At 68.8% G+C, this 24,190-nt stretch overlaps 2 protein-coding genes and 1 long non-coding RNA gene across 6 annotated transcripts in view; all 3 read left to right on the top strand.

Moving 5' to 3' along the window:
* The first annotated feature begins 4,760 nt into the window (after positions 1-4,760).
* Positions 4,761-19,494, top strand: PARP10 (poly(ADP-ribose) polymerase family member 10). The gene is made up of 11 exons (XM_058832358.1): positions 4,761-4,808; positions 5,297-5,457; positions 6,210-6,443; positions 8,045-8,263; positions 8,350-9,290; positions 12,623-12,835; positions 12,934-13,075; positions 13,455-14,366; positions 14,439-14,572; positions 14,644-14,821; positions 18,728-19,494. The coding sequence occupies exons 2-11, from the start codon at positions 5,298-5,300 to the stop codon at positions 19,033-19,035; spliced, it is 3,441 nt and encodes a 1,146-aa protein (XP_058688341.1). The 5' UTR covers positions 4,761-4,808; position 5,297; the 3' UTR covers positions 19,036-19,494.
* LOC131576060 (uncharacterized) lies at positions 9,597-11,547 on the top strand. 4 transcript variants are annotated; one of them, XR_009276916.1, is made up of 3 exons: positions 9,597-10,052; positions 10,093-10,251; positions 11,522-11,547. It is a non-coding gene; the product is annotated as an uncharacterized LOC131576060 (long non-coding RNA). The 4 variants fall into 4 exon arrangements; XR_009276914.1 differs by lacking the exon at positions 11,522-11,547 and adding an exon at positions 10,418-10,853 and having other exon boundaries at positions 10,093-10,196; XR_009276917.1 differs by lacking the exon at positions 11,522-11,547 and adding an exon at positions 10,639-10,853 and having other exon boundaries at positions 10,093-10,196.
* A 1,160-nt stretch (positions 19,495-20,654) lies between the features above and the next one.
* Positions 20,655-24,190, top strand: part of PLEC (plectin) — an 86,135-nt gene continuing 82,599 nt past the window's right edge. The window contains 1 exon segment of the mRNA XM_058832298.1: positions 20,655-20,767. The gene's annotated coding sequence lies outside the window, so the exon portion shown is untranslated.

The raw sequence follows: 24,190 nt of genomic DNA on the forward strand, positions 1-24,190 counted from the left end.
TCCGGTTTGGGGTCCCCGTTATTTCATTCCCGTTATTTCAGTCCCGGTTTGGGGTCCCGGTTTGGGGTCCCCGGTATTTCATTCCCGGTATTTCATTCCCGGTATTCCAGTCCCGGTTTGGGGTCCCCGTTATTTCATTCCCGGTATTTCATTCCCGGTATTTCATTCCCGGTTTGGGGTCCCCGGTATTTCATTCCCGGTATTTCATTCCCGGTATTTCATTCCCGGTATTTCAGTCCCGGTTTGGGGTCCCCGGTATTTCATTCCCGTATTTCAGTCCCGGTTTGGGGTCCCCGTTATTTCATTCCCCGGTATTTCAGTCCCGGTTTGGGTCCCCGGTATTTCATTCCCGGTATTTCATTCCCGTTATTTCATTCCCGGTTTGGGGTCCCGGTTTGGGGTCCCCGGTATTTCAGTCCCGGTTTGGGGTCCCGGTTTGGGGTCCCCGGTATTTCATTCCCGGTTTGGGGTCCCCGGTATTTCAGTCCCGGTTTGGGGTCCCGGTTTGGGGTCCCCGTTATTTCATTCCCGGTATTTCATTCCCGGTATTTCATTCCCGGTATTTCAGTCCCGGTTTGGGGTCCCCGTTATTTCATTCCCGGTATTTCACTCCCGGTATTTCATTCCCGTTATTTCAGTCCCGGTTTGGGGTCCCCGGTATTTCATTCCCGTTATTCCAGTCCCGGTTTGGGGTCCCCACCATCGGGGGTCCCGTCCCGCTCCCCCCGGCCCCGCGGCCGCACAAGATGGCGGCGCCCAGCCCGTTGCCATGGCAGCAGCCCCGGGACCGGGGGCGGTGTGCGGGACCGGGGGGGCTCGGCCGGGACCGGGGGGTCGCTGTTTGGACCGGGGGGGCTCGGCCGGGGGTCGCTGTTTGGACCGGGGGTCGGTGTGAGGGACCGGGGGGGCTCGGCCGGGACCGGGGGTCGCTGTGCGGGGCCAGGGTCGCTGTACGGGACCGGGGGTCGCTGTTTGGACCGGGGGTCGCTGTTTGGACCGGGGGTCGCTGTGAGGGACCGGGGGTCGCTGTACGGGACCGGGGGTCGCTGTTTGGGCCGGGGGTCGCTGTTTGGACCGGGGGTCGCTGTGAGGGACCGGGGGTCGCTGTACGGGACCGGGGGTCGCTGTTTGAGCCGGGGGTCGCTGTAAGGGACCGGGGGTCGCTGTGCGGGCCCGCTCCCTGCCGCGATTACCGGCAGCGCTGCGGGGGAAGCTCCGGCGCTGCTTCACCGCCCCCTCGGGCCGTCACCGGGAGCAGCGGGGTCCCGCCAGGCCCGGTCCCGCCAGGCCCGGTCCCGGTGCCGCCTCACGGAACCGGGCCGGCTCCACCGCAGCCCCGGGGCCGCCCCCGCTGCCGGAGCCCGGTTACAAAACCGAGCGCTGCGGGAGCGGCGGCTGCGCCCTAAGCGGGGACCGCGCACCCGGCGCTGCGGTACCGGCAGCGGAACAGCGGTACCGGTGAGGGTACCGGTGTGGTACCGCTGCGGTACCGGCAGCGGAACAGCGGTACCGGTGAGGTACCGGTGTGATACCGGTGCGGTACCGGCAGCGGAACAGCGGTACCGGTGCGGTACCGGTGTGGTACCGGTGCGGTACCGGCAGCGGAACAGCGGTACCGGTGAGGTACCGGTGTGATACCGCTGCGGTACCGGCAGCGGAACAGCGGTACCGGTGCGGTACCGGTGTGGTACCGGTGCGGTACCGGCAGCGGAACAGCGGTACCGGTGAGGTACCGGTGTGGTACCGGTGCGGTACCGGCAGCGGAACCGGTACAGAACCGGTGCGGTACCGGCAGCGGCACCGGTGTGGCGGCAGAACCGGTTGCGGTACCGGTAGCGGAACAGCGGTACCGGTGCGGTACCGGTCTGGCGGCGGAACCGGTGCGGTACCGGTGCGGTACCGGCAGCGGCGCGGGTACCGGTGCGGTACCGGCAGTGGTGCGGTGCCGGTGTGGTACCACTGTGGTACCGTTACCGCCGCTGTTCCGGTACCGGTGCGGTACCGCTGTGGTGACGGTACCGCCGCTGTTCCGGTACCGGTACCGCCGCTGTTCCGGTACCGGTGGGTTACCGGTGCGGTACCGGTACCGCCGCTGTTCCGGTACCGCCGCTGTTCCGGTGCCGCAGCGGCCCCGGCCCGGCCAACGGGCAGCTCCGGCCGGTGGCGCAGGCACCGCGGCCGCGTGACGGCCCCGCGCCCCGGGCGGGCGGCGGAACCGGGGGGGGCTCGGCCCTGCGGCGCCGCGGGGGCGGCACCGACACCGGGCGGGGGGCGCACGGAGCGGGCACGGAGGGCGGGGAGGCTTTCCCGGGGGCACCGGGTGCGTGCGGCACCGGAGACACCCCGCACGGGGTCGGGGGTACCGGGACACCCCGCACGGGGTCGGGGATACCGGGGACACCCCACAGCACGGGGTCGGGGGTACCGGGGACACCCCGCAGCACGGGGTCGGGGGTACCGGGGACACCCCACAGCACGGGGGTCGGGGGTACCGGAGACACCCCGAATGGGGTCGGGGGGTACCGGAGACACCCCGCACGGGGTCGGGGGTACGGGGGGCACCCCGCAGCACGGGGTGCGGAGGGGTGCAGGGTGTCTGCATCACGGGGTGCAGGGGGCTCGGTGTGCGGGGGGCCCGGGGGTGCGGGTTTGGGGGGGTCCGGGGGGCTCGGTGTACGGGGTTTGGGGGGGTTCGGGGGGCTCGGTGTACGGGGTTTGGGGGGGTTCGGGGGGGTTTGGTGTGCGGGGTCTCGGTGTGCGGGCGGGTTCTGGGGGCGCAGGGGGTGCTCGGTGTGCGGAATTTGGGGGGGTTCGGGGTGCTCGGTGTGCGGAGGGGGCTCGGTGTGCGGGGGGGGCTCGGTGTGCGGGGGTCTCGGTGTGCGGGGTTTGGGGGGGTTCGGGGGCTCGGTGTGCGGGGGACTCGGTGTGCGGGGGTCTCGGTGTGCGGGGTCCCCGGTGTGCGGGCGGTTCGGGGGGCGCAGGGGAGCCGGCAGCCCGGCGTGCGGGGGAGCTCGGGGTGCGGGGTTTGGGGGGGTTCGGGGTGCAGGGGAGCCGGCAGCCCGGCGTGCGGGGGTCTCGGTGTGCGGGGGAGCTCGGGGTGCGGGGGTCTCGGTGTGCGGGGGAGCTCGGGGTGCGGGGGTCTCGGTGTGCGGGTGTCTCGGCGTGCGGGGGTCTCGGTGTGCGGGGGTCTCGGTGTGCGGGGTTTGGGGGGGTTCGGGGTGCAGGGGAACCGGCAGCCCGGCGTGCGGGGGGCGCAGGGATGCCCACGGCGCGGCGGGCGGCGTTGCGGGGGTGCCGGTGTTCCCGCATCACGGGGTTTGCGGGGGTGCCGCCGCCCGCTCTTCCCCCCCCCGGCGGTTCTCTCCGAGCCCCGTAAGCCGCTTTGCTCGGTAAAGCCCCGCCGCGGCCTATTTACGGCACCAGCGAGCCTAATCCCCGAGCGCTGCCTCGTTTGGGGAGGGGGGGAGCGGCCGGGAGACCCCCACCGTGCCCGGGGGGGTTGCGGGGGTCCCGCTCGGCCCCGCCGCCCCCCCCCTCGTTCGCACCGAGCCCCGCGCGCTGCGGAATGCGGCACCGGGAAGCGGCGGAGGGAACCGCGCTCGGCGGCGGCTCCGGAGTTCCCGCACCCACCGCTCTCCTCCCGCACCCCCCGTAAGAGCCCCGGAACCCCCCGAGACCCCCCGGGACCCCCCGGGACCCCCCTGCCCCCGCTCACCGGCCGGGCCGAGCTGCGCGGGTCCGCTCGCTGCGCGCCGGTGGGCGGGGCCTGCAGGGGGCGGGGCTAAGGGAGGGGGCGGGGTCAACCAGTGAGCGCTGCGTAGGCTGCAGGGGGCGGGCTTAGAAAGGGGGCGGGGCTTAGAGAGGGGGCGTGGCCATCCCGATTAGCGCTGCGTAGGCCGCAGGGACGTGGCTTAGGGAGGGGGCGTGGCTTAGGAAGAGGGCGTGGCTTATGGAGGGGGCGTGGCTTAGGGAGGGGGCGTGGCCTGTGTCTCGCAGCACAGCGCCCCCTGGTGGCGGCAGCGCGCACTCGCCGCGGTGGCCCCGCCGTGTCACGCGTGGGGACAGCCCGGTGTCCCCTGTCCCCCCCCCGGTGTCCCCTGTCCCCCCCCGGTGTCCCCTGTCTCCCCCACCCAGTGTCCCCTGTCCCCCCCCCAGTGTCCCCTGTCCCCCCCCGGTGTCCCCTGTCCCCCCCCCGGTGTCCCCTGTCCCCCCCACCCCGTGTCCCCTGTCTCCCCCACCCAGTGTCCCCTGTCCCCCCCCCCCCCCCCCGGTGTCCCTTGTCCCCCCCCCGGTGTCCCCTGTCCCCCCCCCCGGTGTCCCCTGTCCCCCCCCCGGGGCTGCTCCGTGTGCCCGTTCCATTCTCGTGTACCCACCGCGCCTTTCCCGTGTCCCCTCGCCACGTCTGGGGTCAGTTCCGCGTCTCCTGGTCACCCACGCGGGGGTGGTCGCGGATCCCCCGGTCACCCACGAGGGACAGTCACTTGTCCCCCCCCGTCACCCGTGGGGCTGGCCCCGTGTCCCCGTGCCATTCTGGGGGACGATCCCGTGTACCCCTGTCACCCGCGGCGCTTTTTCCCTGCCCCTCGTCACACCTGGGGTCAGTTTTGTGTCCCCTGGTCACTCGTGGGGCCGCTCACGCAGGAGGGACGGTCACTTGTCCCGCTGTCACCCCTGGGGCCGGTCCCGCGTCCCCGTGTCCCGCGTGGGGCCCGTGCTGTGTCCCCACCCCGGTCCCGCCCCCCGCCCTTCCCCTTCCCGTTTTCGTCCCATTTCGGTTTCGTTTCCCGGCCGGGGCGGAGCCGTGTCCGGTGCGTGGGGTGGGGGGGTCCGGTCCCGGGGCGTGGGGGAGCCCGGCCGGGGGATTCGGGGGTCCCACGGGGGTGCGGGGCTCCCACGGGGGGTGGAAATGTCCGGGACGTGGGGGGGGGTCCTGTCCCGGGGCGATCGGGGGGGTCCCACCCCGGGGCGTGGGGTGTGGGGGGGTCCCTCCCGGGGGATTCGGGGCTCCCACGGGGGGCGAAGGTCCGGAGCGATCGGGGGGTCCGGCCCCGGAGCGTGGGGGGGGGTCCCTCCCGTGGGATTCGGGGCTCTCACAGGGGGGAAAGGTCCGGGGCGTGGGGGGGTCCTGCCCCGGAGCGATCGGGGGGTCCTGCCCCTTGGTACGGGAATTGGGGGGGGGGGGTCCCTGCCGGGGGTTTGGGGAGGGGAGTTGGGGTCGCGGGGAGGGCACGGGGGGGGGTCCCTGGCCCGGGAGGGGGCGGTAAATTGGGGTTCCACTCCCAAATGTGTGCCCCAGGATGGCGGGGGGGGTGCTGGAGGTGCAGGGGGTCCCCCCCGACGCCCCCGAGGAGCTGCTGGTGCTGTACTTCGAGAGCCGGCGGCGCTCGGGCGGGGGGCCCGTGCAGAGCTGCCAGCGCCTTGGGCCCCTCCTCTTCCTCACCTTCGAGGACCCCCAGGGTAAGCGTGAAGGGAAGGGGGTGGAGTCCCAGTTCCAACTGGGAGCACTGGGATAGAGTTGGGGGGGGGGTCTCAGTGTCACTGGGAGCACTGGGGTTGGGTGTGTGACCGTCCCAGTCTCACTGGGGGCACTGGGATGGGATTTGGGGGTCTCAGTCCCAACTGGGGGCACTGGGATGGGATTTGGGGGTCTCAGTCCCACTGGGATCACTGGGGTGGGGTTTGGGGGTCTCAGTCCCACTGGGATCACTGGGATGGGATTTGGGGGTCTCAGTCCCAACTGGGGACACGGGGATGGGATTTGGGGGTCTTATTCTCACTGGGATGGGGTGTGGGGGGTTCCCAGTCCCAACTGGGATCACTGGGATGGGGTTTGGGGGTCTCAGTCCCACTGGGATGGGATTTGGGGGTCTCATTCTCACTGGGATGGGGTGTGGGGGGTTCCCAGTCCCAACTGGGATCACTGGGATGGGGTTTGGGGGTCTCAGTCCCAACTGGAATCACTGGGGTGGGGTTTGGAGGTCTCATTCTCACTGGGATGGGATTTGGGGGTCTCAGTCCCACTGTGATCACTGGGGTGGGGTTTGGGGGTCTCAGTCCCACTGGGATGGGATTTGGGGTGTCCTGGCCCCAGTGGGGGCACTGAGGTGGGCTGGGAGGGTTCCCAGTCCCACTGGGAGCACTGGTGAGCAGTGCTGTACCCCCGGGGGTCGCTGGGGGGGTCCCCGGTGACCCCCCATTTCCCTCCTCAGATGCTCAGAACGTGTTGGCCCACGGCAGCCACAGGCTGGGGGGGGCCGAGCTGGGGGTGCGTGCAGCCCCCCCCTGGGACCCCCACCACCTTCTGCTGCACTGCCCGGACCCCAGGACGCCCCCCCAGCACCTGGGGACCCTCCTGGGGGTCCCCCCCGGCACTGTCACCCTGTGCCAGGGCTCCGTGCCCGGCTGGCACCCGCTGCGCCTGCGGGACCCCCTCACCCCCCCAGGTGAGGAGGGGGGCACCCCAGGGTGGGTGGGATGGAGCCGCCAGGGGGTTGGGGGGCAGTGGGGTGGGGGTACAGGGGTGACAGGGGCAGCCTGCTGAGGGTGGGGGGACAATGGGGCTGGGGCAGCGAGGGGCAGGGGACACCTGGAGGGAGCACCGGGGTGGCATTTTGGGGACAGTGCCGCGGGGACGGGGTTTGGGGGTCTGAGTCCCGTTGGGGTGGGGTTTGGGGGTCTGAGTCCCACTGGGATGGGATTTGGGGGTCTCAGTCCCACTGGGATCACTGGGGGTGGGGTTTGGGGGTCTCAGTCCCACTGGGGTGGGGTTTGGGGGTCTCAGTCCCACTGGGATGGGATTTGGGGGTCTGAGTCCCACTGGGATCACTGGGGTGGGGTTTGGGGGTCTCAGTCCCACTGGGATGGGATTTGGGGGTCTCAGTCCCACTGGGATCACTGGGGTGGGGTTTGGGGGTCTCAGTCCCACTGGGATGGGATTTGGGGGTCTGAGTCCCACTGGGATCACTGGGATGGGGTTTGGGGGTCTGAGTCCCACTGGGATCACTGGGGTGGGGTTTGGGGGTCTGAGTCCCACTGGGATCACTGGATGGGATTTGGGGGTCTCAGTCCCATTGGGGTGGGGTTTGGGGGTCTCAGTCCCACTGGGGTGGGGTTTGGGGGTCTGAGTCCCACTGGGATCACTGGGGTGAGGTTTGGGGGTCTCAGTCCCACTGGGGTGGGGTTTGGGGGTCTCAGTCCCACTGGGATCACTGGGGTGGGGTTTGGGGGTCTCAGTCCCACTGGGGTGGGGTTTGGGGGTCTCAGTCCCACTGGGATCACTGGGGTGGGGTTTGGGGGTCTCAGTCCCACTGGGGTGGGGTTTGGGGGTCTGAGTCCCACTGGGATCACTGGGGTGGGGTTTGGGGGTCTCAGTCCCACTGGGATGGGATTTGGGGGTCTGAGTCCCACTGGGATCACTGGGGTGGGGTTTGGGGGTCTCAGTCCCACTGGGATCACTGGGGTGGGGTTTGGGGGTCTGAGTCCCACTGGGATCACTGGGGTGGGGTTTGGGGGTCTCAGTCCCACTGGGGTGGGGTTTGGGGGTCTCAGTCCCACTGGGAAGGATTTGGGGGGTCTCAGTCCCACTGGGGTGGGGTTTGGGGGTCTGAGTCCCACTGGGATCACTGGGGTGGGGTTTGGGGGTCTGAGTCCCACTGGGATCACTGGGGTGGGGTTTGGGGGTCTCAGTCCCACTGGGATGGGATTTGGGGGTCTGAGTCCCACTGGGATCACTGGGGTGGGGTTTGGGAGTCTCAGTCCCACTGGGGTGGGGTTTGGGGGTCTCAGTCCCACTGGGAAGGATTTGGGGGTCTCAGTCCCACTGGGGTGGGGTTTGGGGGTCTCAGTCCCATTGGGATGGGATTTGGGGGTCTGAGTCCCACTGGGATCACTGGGGTGGGGTTTGGGGGTCTGAGTCCCACTGGGATCACTGGGGTGGGGTTTGGGGGTCTCAGTCCCACTGAGGGCACTTGGATGGGGCGGCCGGAGCGCGGTGCCAGCGCAGGTTGTGCCAGCGCCGGTTGTGCCAGCGCCGGTTGTGCCGCAGAGCTGGCCTCGGCGGAGCAGCGGGCACGGCAGCGGGGGCTGGCGCTGCTGCGGGCGCCGCGGAGCCCCTCGGTGCTGGTGCGGGCGGCGGGGCCGGCGCTCGGCCGGGACCTGCTGGAGCTCTACTTCGAGAACCGGCGCAGCGGCGGCGGCCGCGTGAGGCACGTGCGGCTGCTGCCGGGCGGCCACGGGGCCATCGTCACCTTCCAGGAGCCGGCAGGTGAGCAGGGAACCCCCGCCGGTGCCCCGGGGACCGCCGGGAGCCGCTCTGGGCCGCCGGCTGCCCGTCCGTTTGTCCTTCCCCAGCCGCCGAGCGGGTGCTGCGGAGGCAACACCGGCTGCAGGACACGGTGCTGGAGCTCACCCCTCACTACCGCTTCATGGAGCTGCTGGAGGGGAGCACGGACCCGACCCTGGACACTGCTCTGGACAGGGCCCTTGCTCCGGACTCAGAGCTGGTCACAGACCCCTTGCCGGACAGAGATCGGCCGCCGGACATGGCCCCGTCCTTGGTCAGAGACCCCATGGTGGCACACGTGAACCCCTCACCGGACACAGCCGTGTCCTCGGACAGAGACCCCGTGGTGGCACATGTGAACCCCCCGCTGGACACGGCTGTGTCCTTGAACAGAGACCCCACGGTGTCGGACAGAGACCCCACGGTGTCACACGTGAGCCCCCCGCCGGACACGGCTGTGTCCTCGGTCAGAGACCCCACGGTGTCACACCTGAGCCCCTCACCGGACACGGCCCCGTCCTCGGTCAGAGACCCCACGGTGTCGGACAGAGACCCCACGGTGTCACACGTGAGCCCCTCACCGGACACAGCCGTGTCCTCCATCAGAGACCCCACGGTGACACACCTGAGCCCCTCACCGGACACAGCCGTGTCCTCCATCAGAGACCCCACGGTGACACACCTGAGCCCCTCACCGGACACGGCCGCCGCAGTCCCGGCACTGCCGGCAGCACCGACATCGCACCCGGCACCAGGACGGCCGCCAGCCGCCTGCCCCGGCCGGGACCGGGACACGGAGGGGTTCAGGGCCGTGCCGGGCCAGGCCCAGCGCCCGGGGCTGTTCCCAGAACCAGAACCGGTACCGGCGGGGCTGCAGCAGGACGAGGCGCTGGTGCCGGCGGAACCGGGAGCGCTGCGGTTCCTGCAGCAGCAGTACCGGGACGTGCTCGGCAGCGTCCCCGGAGTGACCCTGCTGCCGCTGGACGGGGGGGACATCTCCGGGCTCCGGGTGAGCACCGGGCAGGGCTGGGACAGGGGGAGGACAGGGGGGGACAGGTACAGACAGGTGAGGAAGGTGAGGACAGGGAAGGACAGGTACAGACAATTGAGGACAGGTACAGGGGAGGACAGGGGAGGACAGGTACAGACAGGTGAGGACAGGTACAGGCGGGTACAGACTGGTACAGACAATTGAGGACACGTACAGGTGAGGACAGGGGAGGACAGGTACAGGCGGGTACAGACAGGTACAGACAGGTGAGGAAGTGGAGGACAGGGGAGGACAGGTACAGACAGGTGAGGAAGGTGAGGACAGGGGAGGACAGGGGAGGACAGGTGAGGAAGGTGAGGACAGGGGAGGACAGGTACAGACAGGTGAGGAAGGTGAGGACAGGGGGGGACAGGTACAGACAGGTGAGGAAGGTGAGGACAGGGAAGGACGGGAGGACAGGTACAGACAGGTGAGGAAGGTGAGGACAGGGGAGGACTGGTACAGACAATTGAGGACAGGTACAGGTGAAGACAGGTACAGGCAGGTGAGGACAGGTACAGGTGAGGACAGGGGAGGACAGGTACAGGCAGGTGAGGACAGGTACACACAGGTACAGACAGGTACAAACAGGGGAGGACAGATGAGGACAGGTATAGGCTGGTACAGATGGGTACAGGCAGGTACAGGCAGGTGAGGACAGGTACAGACACGTGAGGACAGGTACAGGCGGGTACAGGCAGGTGAGGACAGGTGAGAACAGGTACAGGCAGGTGAGGACAGGTACCAACAGGTACAGGCAGGTACAGACAGCTGAGCACAGGTACCGACAGGTACAGGCAGGGGTGCGGGCAGAGCTCTGCCGAGCTCCCACCTTCCCATGCTCACGGCACATCCCGGTGCCAGAGGCCGCCCACACCCGCCCAGGTGAGCGGGCAGGTGCTGTGCACAGGTGCTGAGCTCTTTTCCCGTGCGCTGCCAGGTGAGTGGGCAGGTGCTGGTGCCCCGGTGCTGAGCTCTTTTCCTGTGCGCTGCCAGGTGAGCGGGCAGGTGCTGTGCACGGGTGCTGAGCTCTTTTCCTGTGCGCTGCCAGGTGAGCGGGCAGGTGCTGTGCACAGGTGCTGAGCCCTTTTCCCATGCGCTGCCAGGTGAGCGGGCAGGTGCTGGTGCCCCGGTGCTCAGCTCTTTTCCCGTGCGCTGCCAGGTGAGCGGGCAGGTGCTGTGCCCCGGTGCTGAGCTCTTTTCCCGTGCGCTGCCAGGTGAGCGGGCAGGTGCTGTGCACGGGTGCTGAGCCCTTTTCCCGTGCGCTGCCAGGTGAGCGGGCAGGTGCTGTGCCCCAGTGCTGAGCCCTTTTCCCGTGCGCTGCCAGGTGAGCGGGCAGGTGCTGGTGCCCCGGTGCTGAGCCCTTTTCCCGTGCGCTGCCAGGTGAGCGGGCAGGTGCTGTGCACGGGTGCTGAGCTCTTTTCCCGTGCGGTGCCAGGTGAGCGGGCAGGTGCTGTGCACAGGTGCTGAGCCCTTTTCCCGTGCGCTGCCAGGTGAGCGGGCAGGTGCTGTGCACAGGTGCTGAGCTCTTTTCCCATGCGCTGCCAGGTGAGCGGGCAGGTGCTGGTGCCCCAGTGCTGAGCTCTTTTCCTGTGCGCTGCCAGGTGAGCGGGCAGGTGCTGTGCCCCGGTGCTGAGCCCTTTTCCCGTGCGCTGCCAGGTGAGCGGGCAGGTGCTGTGCACGGGTGCTGAGCCCTTTTCCCGTGCGCTGCCAGGTGAGCGGGCAGGTGCTGTGCCCCAGTGCTGAGCCCTTTTCCCGTGCGCTGCCAGGTGAGCGGGCAGGTGCTGTGCCCCAGTGCTGAGCCCTTTTCCCGTGCACTGCCAGGTGAGCGGGCAGGTGCTGTGCACGGGTGCTGAGCTCTTTTCCCGTGCACTGCCAGGTGAGCGGGCAGGTGCTGTGCACGGGTGCTGAGCTCTTTTCCCGTGCGCTGCCAGGTGAGCGGGCAGGTGCTGTGCACAGGTGCTGAGCTCTTTTCCTGTGCGCTGCCAGGTGAGCGGGCAGGTGCTGTGCACAGGTGATGAGCCCTTTTCCTGTGCGCTGCCAGGTGAGCGGGCAGGTGCTGGTGCCCCGGTGCTGAGCCCTTTTCCCATGCGGTGCCAGGTGAGCGGGCAGGTGCTGTGCACGGGTGCTGAGCCCTTTTCCCGTGCGCTGCCAGGTGAGCGGGCAGGTGCTGTGCCCCGGTGCTGAGCCCTTTTCCCATGCGCTGCCAGGTGAGCGGGCAGGTGCTGTGCCCCGGTCCTGAGCCCTTTTCCCGTGCGCTGCCAGGTGAGCGGGCAGGTGCTGTGCACGGGTGCTGAGCCCTTTTCCCGTGCGCTGCCAGGTGAGCGGGCAGGTGCTGTGCACAGGTGCTGAGCCCTTTTCCCGTGCGCTGCCAGGTGAGCGGGCAGGTGCTGTGCACAGGTGCTGAGCCCTTTTCCCGTGCGCTGCCAGGTGAGCGGGCAGGTGCTGTGCACGGGTGCTGAGCCCTTTTCCCGTGCGCTGCCAGGTGAGCGGGCAGGTGCTGTGCACGGGTGCTGAGCTCTTTTCCCGTGCGCTGCCAGGTGAGCGGGCAGGTGCTGTGCACAGGTGCTGTGCACGGGTGCTGAGCTCTTTTCCCGTGTGCTGCCAGGTGAGCGGGCAGGTGCTGTGCCCCGGTGCTGAGCCCTTTTCCCGTGCGCTGCCAGGTGAGCGGGCAGGTGCTGTGCACGGGTGCTGAGCTCTTTTCCCGTGCGGTGCCAGGTGAGCGGGCAGGTGCTGTGCACAGGTGCTGAGCCCTTTTCCCGTGCTGCCAGGTGAGCGGGCAGGTGCTGGTGCCCCAGTGCTGAGCCCTTTTCCTGTGCGCTGCCAGGTGAGCGGGCAGGTGCTGTGCACAGGTGCTGAGCCCTTTTCCCGTGCGCTGCCAGGTGAGCGGGCAGGTGCTGTGCACGGGTGCTGAGCCCTTTTCCCATGCGGTGCCAGGTGAGCGGGCAGGTGCTGTGCACGGGTGCTGAGCCCTTTTCCCATGCGGTGCCAGGTGAGCGGGCAGGTGCTGTGCACAGGTCCTGAGCTCTTTTCCCGTGAGCGGGCAGGTGCTGGTGCCCCGGTGCTGAGCTCTTTTCCCGTGCACTGCCAGGTGAGCGGGCAGGTGCTGTGCACGGGTGCTGAGCTCTTTTCCCGTGCACTGCCAGGTGAGCGGGCAGGTGCTGTGCACGGGTGCTGAGCTCTTTTCCCGTGCGCTGCCAGGTGAGCGGGCAGGTGCTGTGCCCCGGTGCTGAGCTCTTTTCCCGTGCGCTGCCAGGTGAGCGGGCAGGTGCTGTGCATGGGTGCTGAGCTCTTTTCCCGTGCGCTGCCAGGTGAGCGGGGAGCCGGCCCGGTGCCGGGCGGTGGCGGAATTCCTGCAGAGCCTGCTGGACTCGGTGGCCTCGCACCCCACAACGCTGCGCTTCCCGGGCATCGCCCGCTTCCTGCGGGAGCCGGCCGGGCAGAGCCTGCTGCGGCAGCTGGAGAGCCGCTTCGGCTGCATCATCCAGCTGCACGGCGAGCCCTGGAGCCCTCCGGATCCGCAGGTGAGCCTCACCGCCAGCGCTCCGGCACCCGGGTACCACCCTGCCGGTGCCCGCTGTGCCGCAGCAGCGCTCCTGACGCCGCCCGTCCGTGCCCGCAGCTGGAGCTGGAGGAGCTGCTGCCCCCGGGCAGCCACCGGGAGCTCTGCTCGCCCTCCTGGCACCGGGACCTGCCCGAGGACAGCCACGCCGCTTATGAGGACACCGGGGACGGCGGCGACAGCGGCTTTCGCTCCAGCGCAGGTGAGGGGCAGGTGAGGGGCAGGTGAGGGGCGGGTGAGGGGCGGGTGAGGGGCAGGTGAGGGGCAGGTGAGGGGCAGGTGAGGGGTGACGGTGCCCGGGTGCCGCAGTGGGGTGAGGGGCAGGTGAGGGGCGGGTGAGGGGCAGGTGAGGGGCGGGTGAGGGGCGGGTGAGGGGCAGGTGAGGGGCGGGTGAGGGGCAGGTGAGGGGCGGGTGAGGGGCGGGTGAGGGGCAGGTGAGGGGTGATGGTGCCCAGGTGCCGCAGTGGGGTGAGGGGCAGGTGAGGGGCAGGTGAGGGGTGACGGTGCCCGGGTGCCGCAGTGGGGTGAGGGGGCCGTGGTGCCGGTGCTCCCCCGGGGCTGACACCGCGCTGCTCCCGCAGAGGAGATCAAGGAGGTGCTGGCAGCGCTGCACCTGCACGGCCCCGCCGGGCGTGGGAGCCCCGGCCCGTGGCCCGAGCCCGTCGCCAGCGGCGAGTGGGACCTGGAGGCCGAGTTCCCCTGCGCGGCCGGCGGGGACGGTGCCCGGGAGCTGCTGTCGGGCACGGGCGTGGAGGAGGAGGTGCAGATGGCTCTGGCCATCCAGTACTCCATGGACCGCACGTGGTGCGAGGAGCAGGAGCTGGCCCGCGCCACCGCCCTGTCCCTGCGCTCCTACAGCCGGGAGCGGGAGCAGCAGCGGGCGGAGGAGGATGCCGGGCTGCTGGCCGCGCTGGAAGCCTCGCTGGAGGAGGCGCTGCTGGCGGCAGACGAGGTGCGGGTGTCGGTGTTCTGCTCCTCGGAGCGGGACGCGTCGGCGGTGCCGCGGGAGCTGGAGCGGGCGCTGGCGGCGCGGCTGCGGGCGCGGGAGGTGGCGAGCGAGCGGCTGCGGGCGTTGCCAGCCACCGGCCGCTGCGCGCTGGCCCTGCTGCGCCGCCGCCACGCCGTGCAGCTCGCCCTGCACGGTGGCACCGCCACGCTGCGAGGCTTCGCCGACTTCGTGGAGCCTGCCGCACGGGAGCTGGCGTGGCTGCTCCGGCAGATGCCACCGCCGCGGCACGGTGCCACCGCCACCGCCACCACCGCGCACTGGGTGCGCTGGGACACGTCCGGCACCGCTGTCCCCTACGGCCCCGAGGCCGCGGCGCAGCTGGAGCGGGCCTGGCTGCGCCAGGAGCGCCGGCTGGATCTGGTGCTGGACGGGAGGCCCTTCACCGTGGATTTGGAGCGCATGGAGGAGTTCGACATCGGCAGCGCCCGCGCCGTGCCCGTGTGCCGCAGCCAGCCCCCGCTGGACAGCACCTGCTGCCTGCTCGGTGAGCCCGGGCACCGTGGGACCGGCCCTGCCCCTCGCCGCGCCCGCGCTCACCGGGACCGGTGTCCGGCAGGGCCGGAGCTGGCCGGGCTGGAGGAGGAGGTGCGGCTGATGCCGCTGGCCGAGGACTCGGAGGAGTTCGCCGAGGCGGCGCAGCATTTCTGCGGGACGCTGGAGGAGCTGCAGGGTCAGATCAGCATCGTGCAGGTGGGTGTGGGTGCCTGTCCCCCCCCCGGTGAGTCCCCGGGGCTCGGCGGTGACGCGGCGGTGCCCGGCAGGTGCAGAAGCTGATCCACCCGGTGCTGTACAAGCAGTACCAGCTGAAGAAGGGCAGCGTCGAGCGGGGCTGCGCCGCCGGCACCGCCGTGGAGCGCGTCCTGTTCCACGGCACCACCAAGGCCTCCAGCCGCGAGATCTGCCTGCACGGCTTCAACCGCAGCTTCTGCGGCAAGAACGGTGAGCGCCGGGCAGCTCTGGGGTGGGAACGGGGTGGAACGGGGTGGGAACGGGGTGCTGAGATGGGCACAGTGCCCTCGGTGTGGAATGGGGTTCCGAGGTGGGCATGGAGCCCTCGGGGTGTGAATGGAGTGCCGAGGTGGGCATAATGCCATCAACTCAGGAATGGGGTGACCATGCGTGCACGGGAAGGGGGTGCTGAGATGGGCACGGTGCCATCAGTGTGGGAATGGGGTGGTGAGGTGGGCATGGAGCCCTCGGTGTGGGAACGGGGTGGTGAGGTGGGCACGGTGCCATCTGCACAGGAATGGGGTGACCATGGGTGCACGGGAAGGGGGTTCCGAGGTGGGCACGGTGCCCTCGGTGTTTAACGGGGTTGTGAGATGGGCACGGTGCTCTCAGTGTGTAACAGGGTGCTGAGGTGGGCACGGTGCCCTCGGTGTGGGAACAGGGTGCCAAGGAGGGCACGGTGCCCTCGGTGTTTAATGGGGTTGTGAGATGGGCACGGTGCCCTCGGGGTGGGAACGGGGTGCTGAGATGGGCACAGTGCTCTCGGTGTGGAATGGGGTTCCGAGGTGGGCATAGTGCCATCAACTCAGGAATGGGGTGACCATGCGTGCACAGGAAGGGGGTGCTGAGATGGGCACGGTGCCCTCGGTGTGGGAATGGGGTGGTGAGGTGGGCATGGAGCCCTCGGGGTGGGAACGGGGTGGTGAGGTGGGCACGGTGCCCTTGGTGTGGGAATGGGGTGGTGAGGTGGGCACGGTGCCCTCGGGGTGGGAACAGAGTGCTGAGGTGGGCATGGAGCCCTCGGTGTGGGAATGGGGTGGTGAGGTGGGCACGGTGCCATCTGCACAGGAATGGGGTGACCATGGGTGCATGGGAAGGGGGTTCCAAGGAGGGCACGGTGCCCTCGGTGTGGAATGGGGTGGTGAGGTGGGCATGGAGCCCTCGTGGTGGGAATGGGGTGGTGAGGTGGGCATGGAGCCCTCGGGGTGGGAACGGGGTGGGAACAGGGTGGTGAGGTGGGCATGGAGCCCTCGGTGTGGGAATGGGGTGGTGAGGTGGGCATGGTGCCATCTGCACAGGAATGGGATGACCATGGGTGCATGGGAAGGGGGTTCCAAGGAGGGCACGGTGCCCTTGGTGTGGAATGGGGTGGTGAGGTGGGCACAGTGCCATCAACACAGGAATGGGGTGGCCATGAGTGCATGGGGAGGGGGTTCCGAGGTGGGCACGGTGCTCTCGGTGTGGGAGCGGGGTGCCGAGGTGGGCATGGTGCCATCAACACAGGAATGGGGTGACCATGGGTGTATTGTGCCATTGGCATGGGCAGGGGGTGCTGAGGTGGGCACGGTGCCCTCGGTTTGGGAACGGGGTGCCGAGGTGGGCACAGTGCCCTCGGGGTGGGAACAGGGTGCCAAGGAGGGCACGGTGCCCTCAGTGTGGGAATGGGGTGACCATGGGTGCACGGGAAGGGGGTGCTGAGGTGGGCACGGTGCCATCTGCACAGGAATGGGGTGACCATGGGTGCACGGGAAAGGGGTTCCGAGGTGGCCACAGTGCCCTTGGTGTGGGAATGGGGTGATCATGGGTGCATGGGAAAGGGGTTCTGAGGTGGGCACGGTGCCCTCGGTTTGGGAACGGGGTGCCGAGGTGGGCACAGTGCCCTCGGGGTGGGAACAGGGTGCCAAGGAGGGCACGGTGCCATCTGCACAGGAATGGGGTGACCATGGGTGCACGGGAAGGGGGTTCTGAGGTGGGCACGGTGCCCTCGGGGTGGGAATGGGGTGACCATGGGTGCATGGGAAGGGGGTGCCAGTGTGGGCCCGGTGCCCTCGGTGTTTAATGGGGTTGTGAGATGGGCACGGTGCCCTCGGGGTGGGAACGGGGTGACCATGGGTGCACGGGAAGGGGGTTCTGAGGTGGGCACGGTGCCATCAACACAGGAATGGGGTGACCATGGGTGCATGGGAAGGGGTTCTGAGGTGGGCACGATGCCCTCGGTGTGTGAACGGGGTGACCATGGGTGCACGGGAAGGGGGTGCCAGTGTGGGCCCGGTGCCCTCGGTGTTTAATGGGGTTCTGAGGTGGGCACGGTGCTCTCGGTGTGGGAATGGGGTGCCAAGGTGGGCACAGTGCCCTCGGGGTGGGAATGGGGTGACCATGGGTGCACAGGAAGGGGGTTCTGAGATGGGCACGGTGCCCTCAGTTTGGGAACGGGGTGCTGAGGTGGGCACAGTGCCCTCGGGGTGGGAATGGGGTGACCATGGGTGCACAGGAAGGGGGTTCCAAGGTGGGCACGGTGCCCTCGGTGTGGGAATGGGGTGACCATGGGTGCACGGGAAAGGGTTCCGAGGTGGGCACGGTGCCATCTGCACAGGAATGGGGTGACCATGGGTGCACAGGACGGGGGTTCTGAGGTGGGCACGGTGCCCTCGGTGTGGGAATGGGGTGACCATGGGTGCATGGGAAGGGGGTGCTGAGGTGGGCACGGTGCCATCTGCACAGGAATGGGGTGACCATGGGTGCACAGGAAGGGGGTTCTGAGGTGGGCACGGTGCCCTCGGTGTTTAATGGGGTTCTGAGGTGGGCATGGTGCCCTCGGTGCGGGAATGGGGTGACCATGGGTGCATGGGAACGGGTTCTGAGGTGGGCACGGTGCCCTCGGTGTGGGAACGGGGTGACCATGGGTGCACAGGAAGGGGGTGCCAGTGTGGGCCTGGTGCCCTCGGTGTTTAATGGGGTTGTGAGATGGGCACGGTGCCCTCGGGGTGTGAACGGCGTGACCATGGGTGCATGGGAAGGGGGTGCCGAGGTGGGCACGATGCCCTTGGTGCGGGAATGGGGTGACCATGGGTGCACGGGAAGGGGGTGCTGAGATGGGCACAGTGCCATCTGCACAGGAATGGGGTGACCATGGGTGCACGGGAAGGGGGTTCTGAGGTGGGCACGGTGCCCTCGGTGTTTAATGGGGTTCTGAGGTGGGCACGGTGCCCTCGGGGTGTGAACGGGGTGACCATGGGTGCACGGGAAAGGGTTCCAAGGAGGGCACGGTGCCCTCGGTGTGGGACTGGGGTGACCATGGGTGCACAGGAAGGGGTTCCAAGGAGGGCACGGTGCCCTCGGTGTGGGAACGGGGTGACCATGGGTGCATGGGAAGGGGTTCTGAGGTGGGCATGGTGCCCTCGGTGTTTAATGGGGTTGTGAGATGGGCACGGTGCCCTCGGGGTGGGAACGGGGTGCCAAGGAGGGCACGGTGCCATCTGCACAGGAATGGGGTGACCATGGGTGCACGGGAAAGGGTTCTGAGGTGGGCACGGTGCCCTCGGTTTGGGAACGGGGTGCCGAGGTGGGCACAGTGCCCTCGGTGTGGGAACGGGGTGACCATGGGTGCACGGGAAGGGGGTGCTGAGATGGGCACAGTGCCATCTGCACAGGACTGGGGTGACCATGGGTGCACGGGAAGGGGGTTCTGAGGTGGGCACGGTGCCCTCGGTGTTTAATGGGGTTGTGAGATGGGCACAGTGCCCTCGGTGTGGGAACGGGGTGACCATGGGTGCACGGGAATGGGGTTCCAAGGTGGGCACAGTGCCCTCGGTGTGGAACGGGGTGACCATGGGTGCACGGGAAGGGGGTTCTGAGGTGGGCATGGTGCCCTCGGTTTGGGAATGGGGTGCCGAGGTGGGCACAGTGCCCTCGGGGTGGGAACGGGGTGCCAAGGAGGGCACGGTGCCATCTGCACAGGAATGGGGTGACCATGGGTGCACAGGAAGGGGGTTCTGAGGTGGGCACAATGCCCTCGGTGCGGGAATGGGGTGACCATGGGTGCACGGGAAGGGGGTGCCAGTGTGGGCCCGATGCCCCTGGCACCCCCCGTGCCCCGTCTGACGCCCACCCCCACAGCCACGCTCTACGGTCTCGGCGTGTACTTCGCGGCGCGCGCGGCCGTCTCGGCGCGGGACCGTTACTCGCCGCCCAGCGCCAGCGGCGCCAAGTTCATCTTCATGGCCAAGGTGCTGACCGGGGAGTTCGCGGCCGGGCGAGCGGGGCTGCGGGCGCCGCCGCTGCGGGAGGGCTGCGGGGTCCCCCGGCGCTACCACAGCGTGGTGGATGACCCCCGGCAGCCCGACATCTTCGTCATCTTCAACGACACCCAGGCCTACCCCCAGTACCTCATCACCTGCCGCAGCCGCCACGGGGGTCCCCTCTGAGCCCCCCCGGCTTTGAGGACCCCCCTTTATCCCCCTGGCGTGTCCCGGTGCCGGTGCGGGGGTTTCGGTGTCTGGGGGGCTCTGCCGTCGGGACTCGGGGTGCAGGGAGGTTCCTGCCCTGCCCAGGAGCTCAGGGCGGGGGGATCCTCACCTGGGGACGCTCCTGGGCACCCCCGTGCCAGGGCGGGAGGGGGACAGGAGGACTTGGGGTCACCTGTGTGACATCAGTGGAATTTTAAATGAAAGTGGAAATAAAATTGGGAATAAATTGGAACCTTTTGCATGGCTGGGATTGGGGGTGGGAGAAGATGTTCCAGTCCCAAATGGGATGACTGGGATTGGTGTGGGTGGGGTCCCAGGCTCAGCTGGGAGCACTGGGAGCTGCGCACCTGTGTGTGGGTGCTGTGTCCCCCTGACAGGTGGCTGTGCTGGGTGGTGGCTCTGGGCCACCCCAGGGCTGGACCTGGCCACTCCTGCACCTCTGCCTGTTCCCTGCTTCTCACCTGTGTCCTGCTCCTCACCTGCTCCTCACCTGCATCCTGCTCTTCACCTGTTCCCCACCTGCTCCCCACCCGCTCCCCGAGCTGTTCTGGGGGGTACCCGGGTGCCCCGTGGGTGGGGGCAGAGCCCCCTCCATGGGCAGTGCTGGCGGCACCGCTGCCATCGGGTGGGACCCCCCAGCGGGGGTGCAGGGGGGGCAGGGAGGGGTGCAGGAGGTCCCCTCCGTGCCCGTGCTGCCCACTGAGCTGCCCCAGGTCACGGGTGGGCGAGCGTGGGGCCGGGGGTCTTGGGGACCCCCTTGGGGAGCCCCATGGAGCGGGCAGGGGTGTGACACGAGTGGGACCGGGGATCTCGGGGACCCCCTTGGGGAGCCCCATGGAGCGGGCAGGGGTGTGACACCAGCGGGACCGACCCGCGGGCACGGGCGGTGGCGGGGCAGGGTGCGGTGGCACCGGCCTGGCGTGTGCCAGTCCCGCTGCCGTGTGCCAGCCCCGGGAACCCGCCCAGCCCCGGGAACCCGCCCAGCCCCGGGATCCCGCCCGGCCCCGGGATCCCGCCCGGCCCCGGGAACCCTCCCAGCCCCGGGAAGCCTCCCAGCCCCGGGATCCCTCCCAGCCCCGGGAACCCTCCCAGTCCCGGGATCCCTCCCAGTCCCGGGAACCCGCCCAGCCCCGGGAACCCTCCCGGTCCCGGGATCCCGCCCAGCCCCGGGAACCCGCCCGGTCCCGGGATCCCGCCCGGCCCCGGGAACCCTCCCAGTCCCGGGAACCCTCCCAGTCCCGGGATCCCGCCCGGTCCCGGGATCCCGCCCGGCCCCGCCACCGTGTTCCAGCCCCGGGATCTCGCCCGGTCCCGGGATCCCTCCCAGCCCCGGGATCCCTCCCAGCCCCGTGGCAGCCGCCCCAGCCCCGCTCCCCGGATCGCCGGTGGGAGCCCCGAGGGAGCGGGGTGCGGCGGGGGGGTCCTGGCCTCACGCCCACCCCGTGCAGAGGCCGCTGCCCCGCGGGTGCCCCGGGCAGGGAGTGCCCGGCGCTGGCGGTGCCAAGCGTGCCGGACCTTTGTCCCCTGACGCCGAGGGGCCCGCGGGGCCCAGCGCCGCTGAAAAGGGCTCTTTGTCCGGCTCTGCCCGGGGGATTCGCTCCCTGCGCCCGTGCCGGCACCGGCACATGACCGCGGCCACAGCGGCTGCGCCAGCACCGGAGCCGCACGGACGGAGCGAGCGGCAGCCCCGGTAGGGCCGGAGCCAGAACGGGCGGGGGTCTGGGAGGGTGACACGGTGGGGACCGGGTGGGGGTCTGGGAGGGTGACACAGTGGGGACAGAATGGGGGGTCTGGGAGGGTGACACGGTGGGGACCGGGTGGGGGTCTGAGCGGGTGACACGGTGGGGACAGAATGGGGGTCTGGGAGGGTGACACGGTGGGGACAGAATGGGGGGGGGTCTGAGCGGGTGACACGGTGGGGACAGAATGGGGGGGGATCTGAGCGGGTGACACGGTGGGGACAGAATGGGGGGTCTGAGCGGGTGACACGGTGGGGACAGGGCGGGGGGTCTGAGCGGGTGACACGGTGGGGACAGAATGGGGGGGGTCTGAGCGGGTGACACGGTGGGGACAGAATGGGGGGGGTCTGAGCGGGTGACACGGTGGGGACAGAATGGGGGGGGTCTGAGCGGGTGACACGGTGGGGACAGGGTGGGGGGGTCTGAGCGGGTGACACGGTGGGGACAGAGTGAGGGGGTCTGAGCGGGTGACACGGTGGGGACAGAATGGGGGGGGATCTGAGCGGGTGACACGGTGGGGACAGGGTGTCCTGTGGAGCCGGGAGGGACCCCCGAGCACATGGAACCGCCCCGGTGTCGGGTCCCGGGGGTCCTCGCTGCTCTCCGCGCCCCGCGGGGAGGCTGCGGCTGTGCTGGGCTTGGCGCGGTCACTTTGGCACTCGGTGGCCCCGATGAGGCCACCGGTGGGGCCGGGGGTCGGGGGGCAGTGCCAGCGAGTGGATGTGGCGGGGGGCACCGGGGGTCTCTGAAGCCCCCGAGACGCCCCCGGTTGTGCGTTCCGGTGCCGTGCGCACCGGTAATGCTCCGGGCCGGGCCTGCAGCCAGCCGGTGTCCACCTGTGCCCGCTCCCAGGTGTGCACACACGAACTGCGGCTGCACACACGCCTGTTCTCCCTCCAGTTCCTGTTCCTGGTACCGGCTCCGCTTCCTGGCACCAGCTCTGGGTCCCCCTGGCTCCAGTTCCTGTTACCAGTTCCTGTTTCTGGTACCGGTTCCTGTTTCTGTTACCGGTTCCCGTTCCTGGTACCGGTTCCTGTTCCTGGTACCGGTTCCTGTTCCTGGTACCGGTTCCTGTTCCTGGTACCGGTTCCTGTTCCTGGTACCGGTTCCTGTTTCTGTTACCGGTTCCCGTTCCTGGCACCGGTTCCTGTTCCTGGTACCGGTTCCTGTTCCTGGTACCGGTTCCTGTTCCTGGTACCGGTTTCCGTTCCTGGTACCGGTTCCTGTTCCTGGTACCGGTTCCTGTTCCTGGTACCGGTTCCTGTTCCTGGTACCAGTTCCCGTTCCTGGCACCGGCTCCTGTTCCTGTTACCGGTTCCGGTTCCTGGCACCGGTTCCCGTTCCTGGTACCAGTTCCTGTTCCTGGCGCCAGTTCCCGTTCCTGGTACCGGTTCCCATTCCTGGTACCGGTTCCCGTTCCTGGTACCGGTTCCCGTTCCTGGCACCGGTTCCCGTTCCTGGTACCGGTTCCTGTTCCTGGTACCGGTTCCCGTTCCTGGTACCGGTTCCCGTTCCTGGTACCGGTTCCTGTTTCTGTTACCGGTTCCTGTTTCTGTTCCTGGTTCCTGTTCCTGGTACCGGTTCCTGTTCCTGGCACCGGTTTCCGTTCCTGGTACCGGTTCCCGTTCCTGGTACCGGTTCCTGTTGCTGGTACCGGTTCCCGTTCCTGGTACCGGTTCCTGTTTCTGTTACCGGTTCCTGTTCCTGTTCCTGGTTCCTGTTCCTGGTACCGGTTCCTGTTCCTGGTACCGTCTCCTGTTCCTGGTACCGGTTCCTGTTCCTGGCACCGGTTCCTGTTCCTGGCACCGGTTCCCGTTCCTGGTACCGGTTCCTGTTCCTGGTACCGGTTCCTGTTCCTGGCACCGGTTCCTGTTCCTGGTACCGGTTTCCGTTCCTGGCACCGGTTCCTGTTCCTGGCACCGGTTCCTGTTTCTGTTACCGGTTCCCATTCCTGGTACCGGTTCCTGTTTCTGGTACCGGTTCTTGTTCCTGGTACCGGTTCCTGTTCCTGGCACCGGTTCCTGTTCCTGGCACCGGTTCCGGTTCCTGGCACCGGTTCCGGTTCCTGGTACCAGTTCCTGTTCCTGGCGCCGGTTCCCGTTCCTGGTACCGGTTCCCATTCCTGGTACCGGTTCCCGTTCCTGGCACCGGTTCCCGTTCCTGGCACCGGTTCCTGTTCCTGTTCCTGGCACCGGTTCCTGTTCCTGGTACCGGCTCCTGTTCCTGGTACCGGTTCCTGTTCCTGGCACCGGTTCCTGTTCCTGGTACCGGTTCCTGTTCCTGGTACCGGTTCCCGTTCCTGGCACCGGTTCCCGTTCCTGGTACCGGTTCCCGTTCCTGGTACCGGTTCCTGTTCCTGGCACCAGTTCCCGTTCCTGGCACCAGTTCCTGTTCCTGGTACCGGTTCCCGTTCCTGGTACCGGTTCCTGTTCCTGGCACCGGTTCCTGTTCCTGGTACCGGTTCCTGTTTCTGTTACCGGTTCCATTCCTGGTACCGGTTCCTGTTCCTGGTACCGGTTCCTGTTTCTGTTACCGGTTCCATTCCTGGTACCGGTTCCCGTTCCTGGTACCGGTTCCCGTTCCTGGTACCGGTTCCTGTTCCTGGTACCGGTTCCTGTTTCTGTTACCGGTTCCATTCCTGGTACCGGTTCCTGTTCCTGGTACCGGTTCCTGTTCCTGGTACCGGTTCCTGTTTCTGTTACCGGTTCCTGTTCCTGGCACCGGTTCCTGTTTCTGTTACTGGTTCCTGTTTCTGCTACCGGTTCCCGTTCCTGGTACCGGTTCCCGTTCCTGGTACCGGTTCCTGTTCCTGTTCCTGGTTCCCGTTCCTGGCACCGGTTCCTGTTTCTGTTACTGGTTCCTGTTCCTGGTACCGGTTCCTGTTTCTGCTACCGGTTCCTGTTCCTGGCACCGGTTCCTGTTCCTGGTACCGGTTCCTATTCCTGGCACCGGTTCCTGTTCCTGGTACCGGTTCCGGTTCCTGGAGCTGCTCTCGGCACCAGCTGTGGGACCTGGCAGCAGCTCAGGGTGGCAGCGCCAGCTCTGGATCAAGGCACCGGTTCCGGTTCCCAGCACCAGCCGCAGTTCCCGGTTCCCAGATCTCCCCACCCGCCCGGGGGATCCCGGGATCCCAGATCTCCCCACCCGCCCGGGGGATCCCCAGATCTCCCCACCCTCCCAGGGGATCCCCAGATCTCCCCACCCTCCCAGGGGATCCCAGATCTCCCCACCCGCCCAGGGGATCCCCAGATCTCCCCACCCGCCCGGGGGATCCCCGGATCCCAGATCTCCCCGCCCGCTCGGGGGATCCCCGGATCCCAGATCTCCCCACCGGCCCGGGGGATCCCCGGATCCCAGATCTCCCCACCCGCCCG

Source organism: Poecile atricapillus, chromosome 2 (genome assembly GCF_030490865.1).
Source record: "Poecile atricapillus isolate bPoeAtr1 chromosome 2, bPoeAtr1.hap1, whole genome shotgun sequence".
In the NCBI taxonomy this organism is placed as follows: Eukaryota; Metazoa; Chordata; class Aves; order Passeriformes; family Paridae; genus Poecile; species Poecile atricapillus.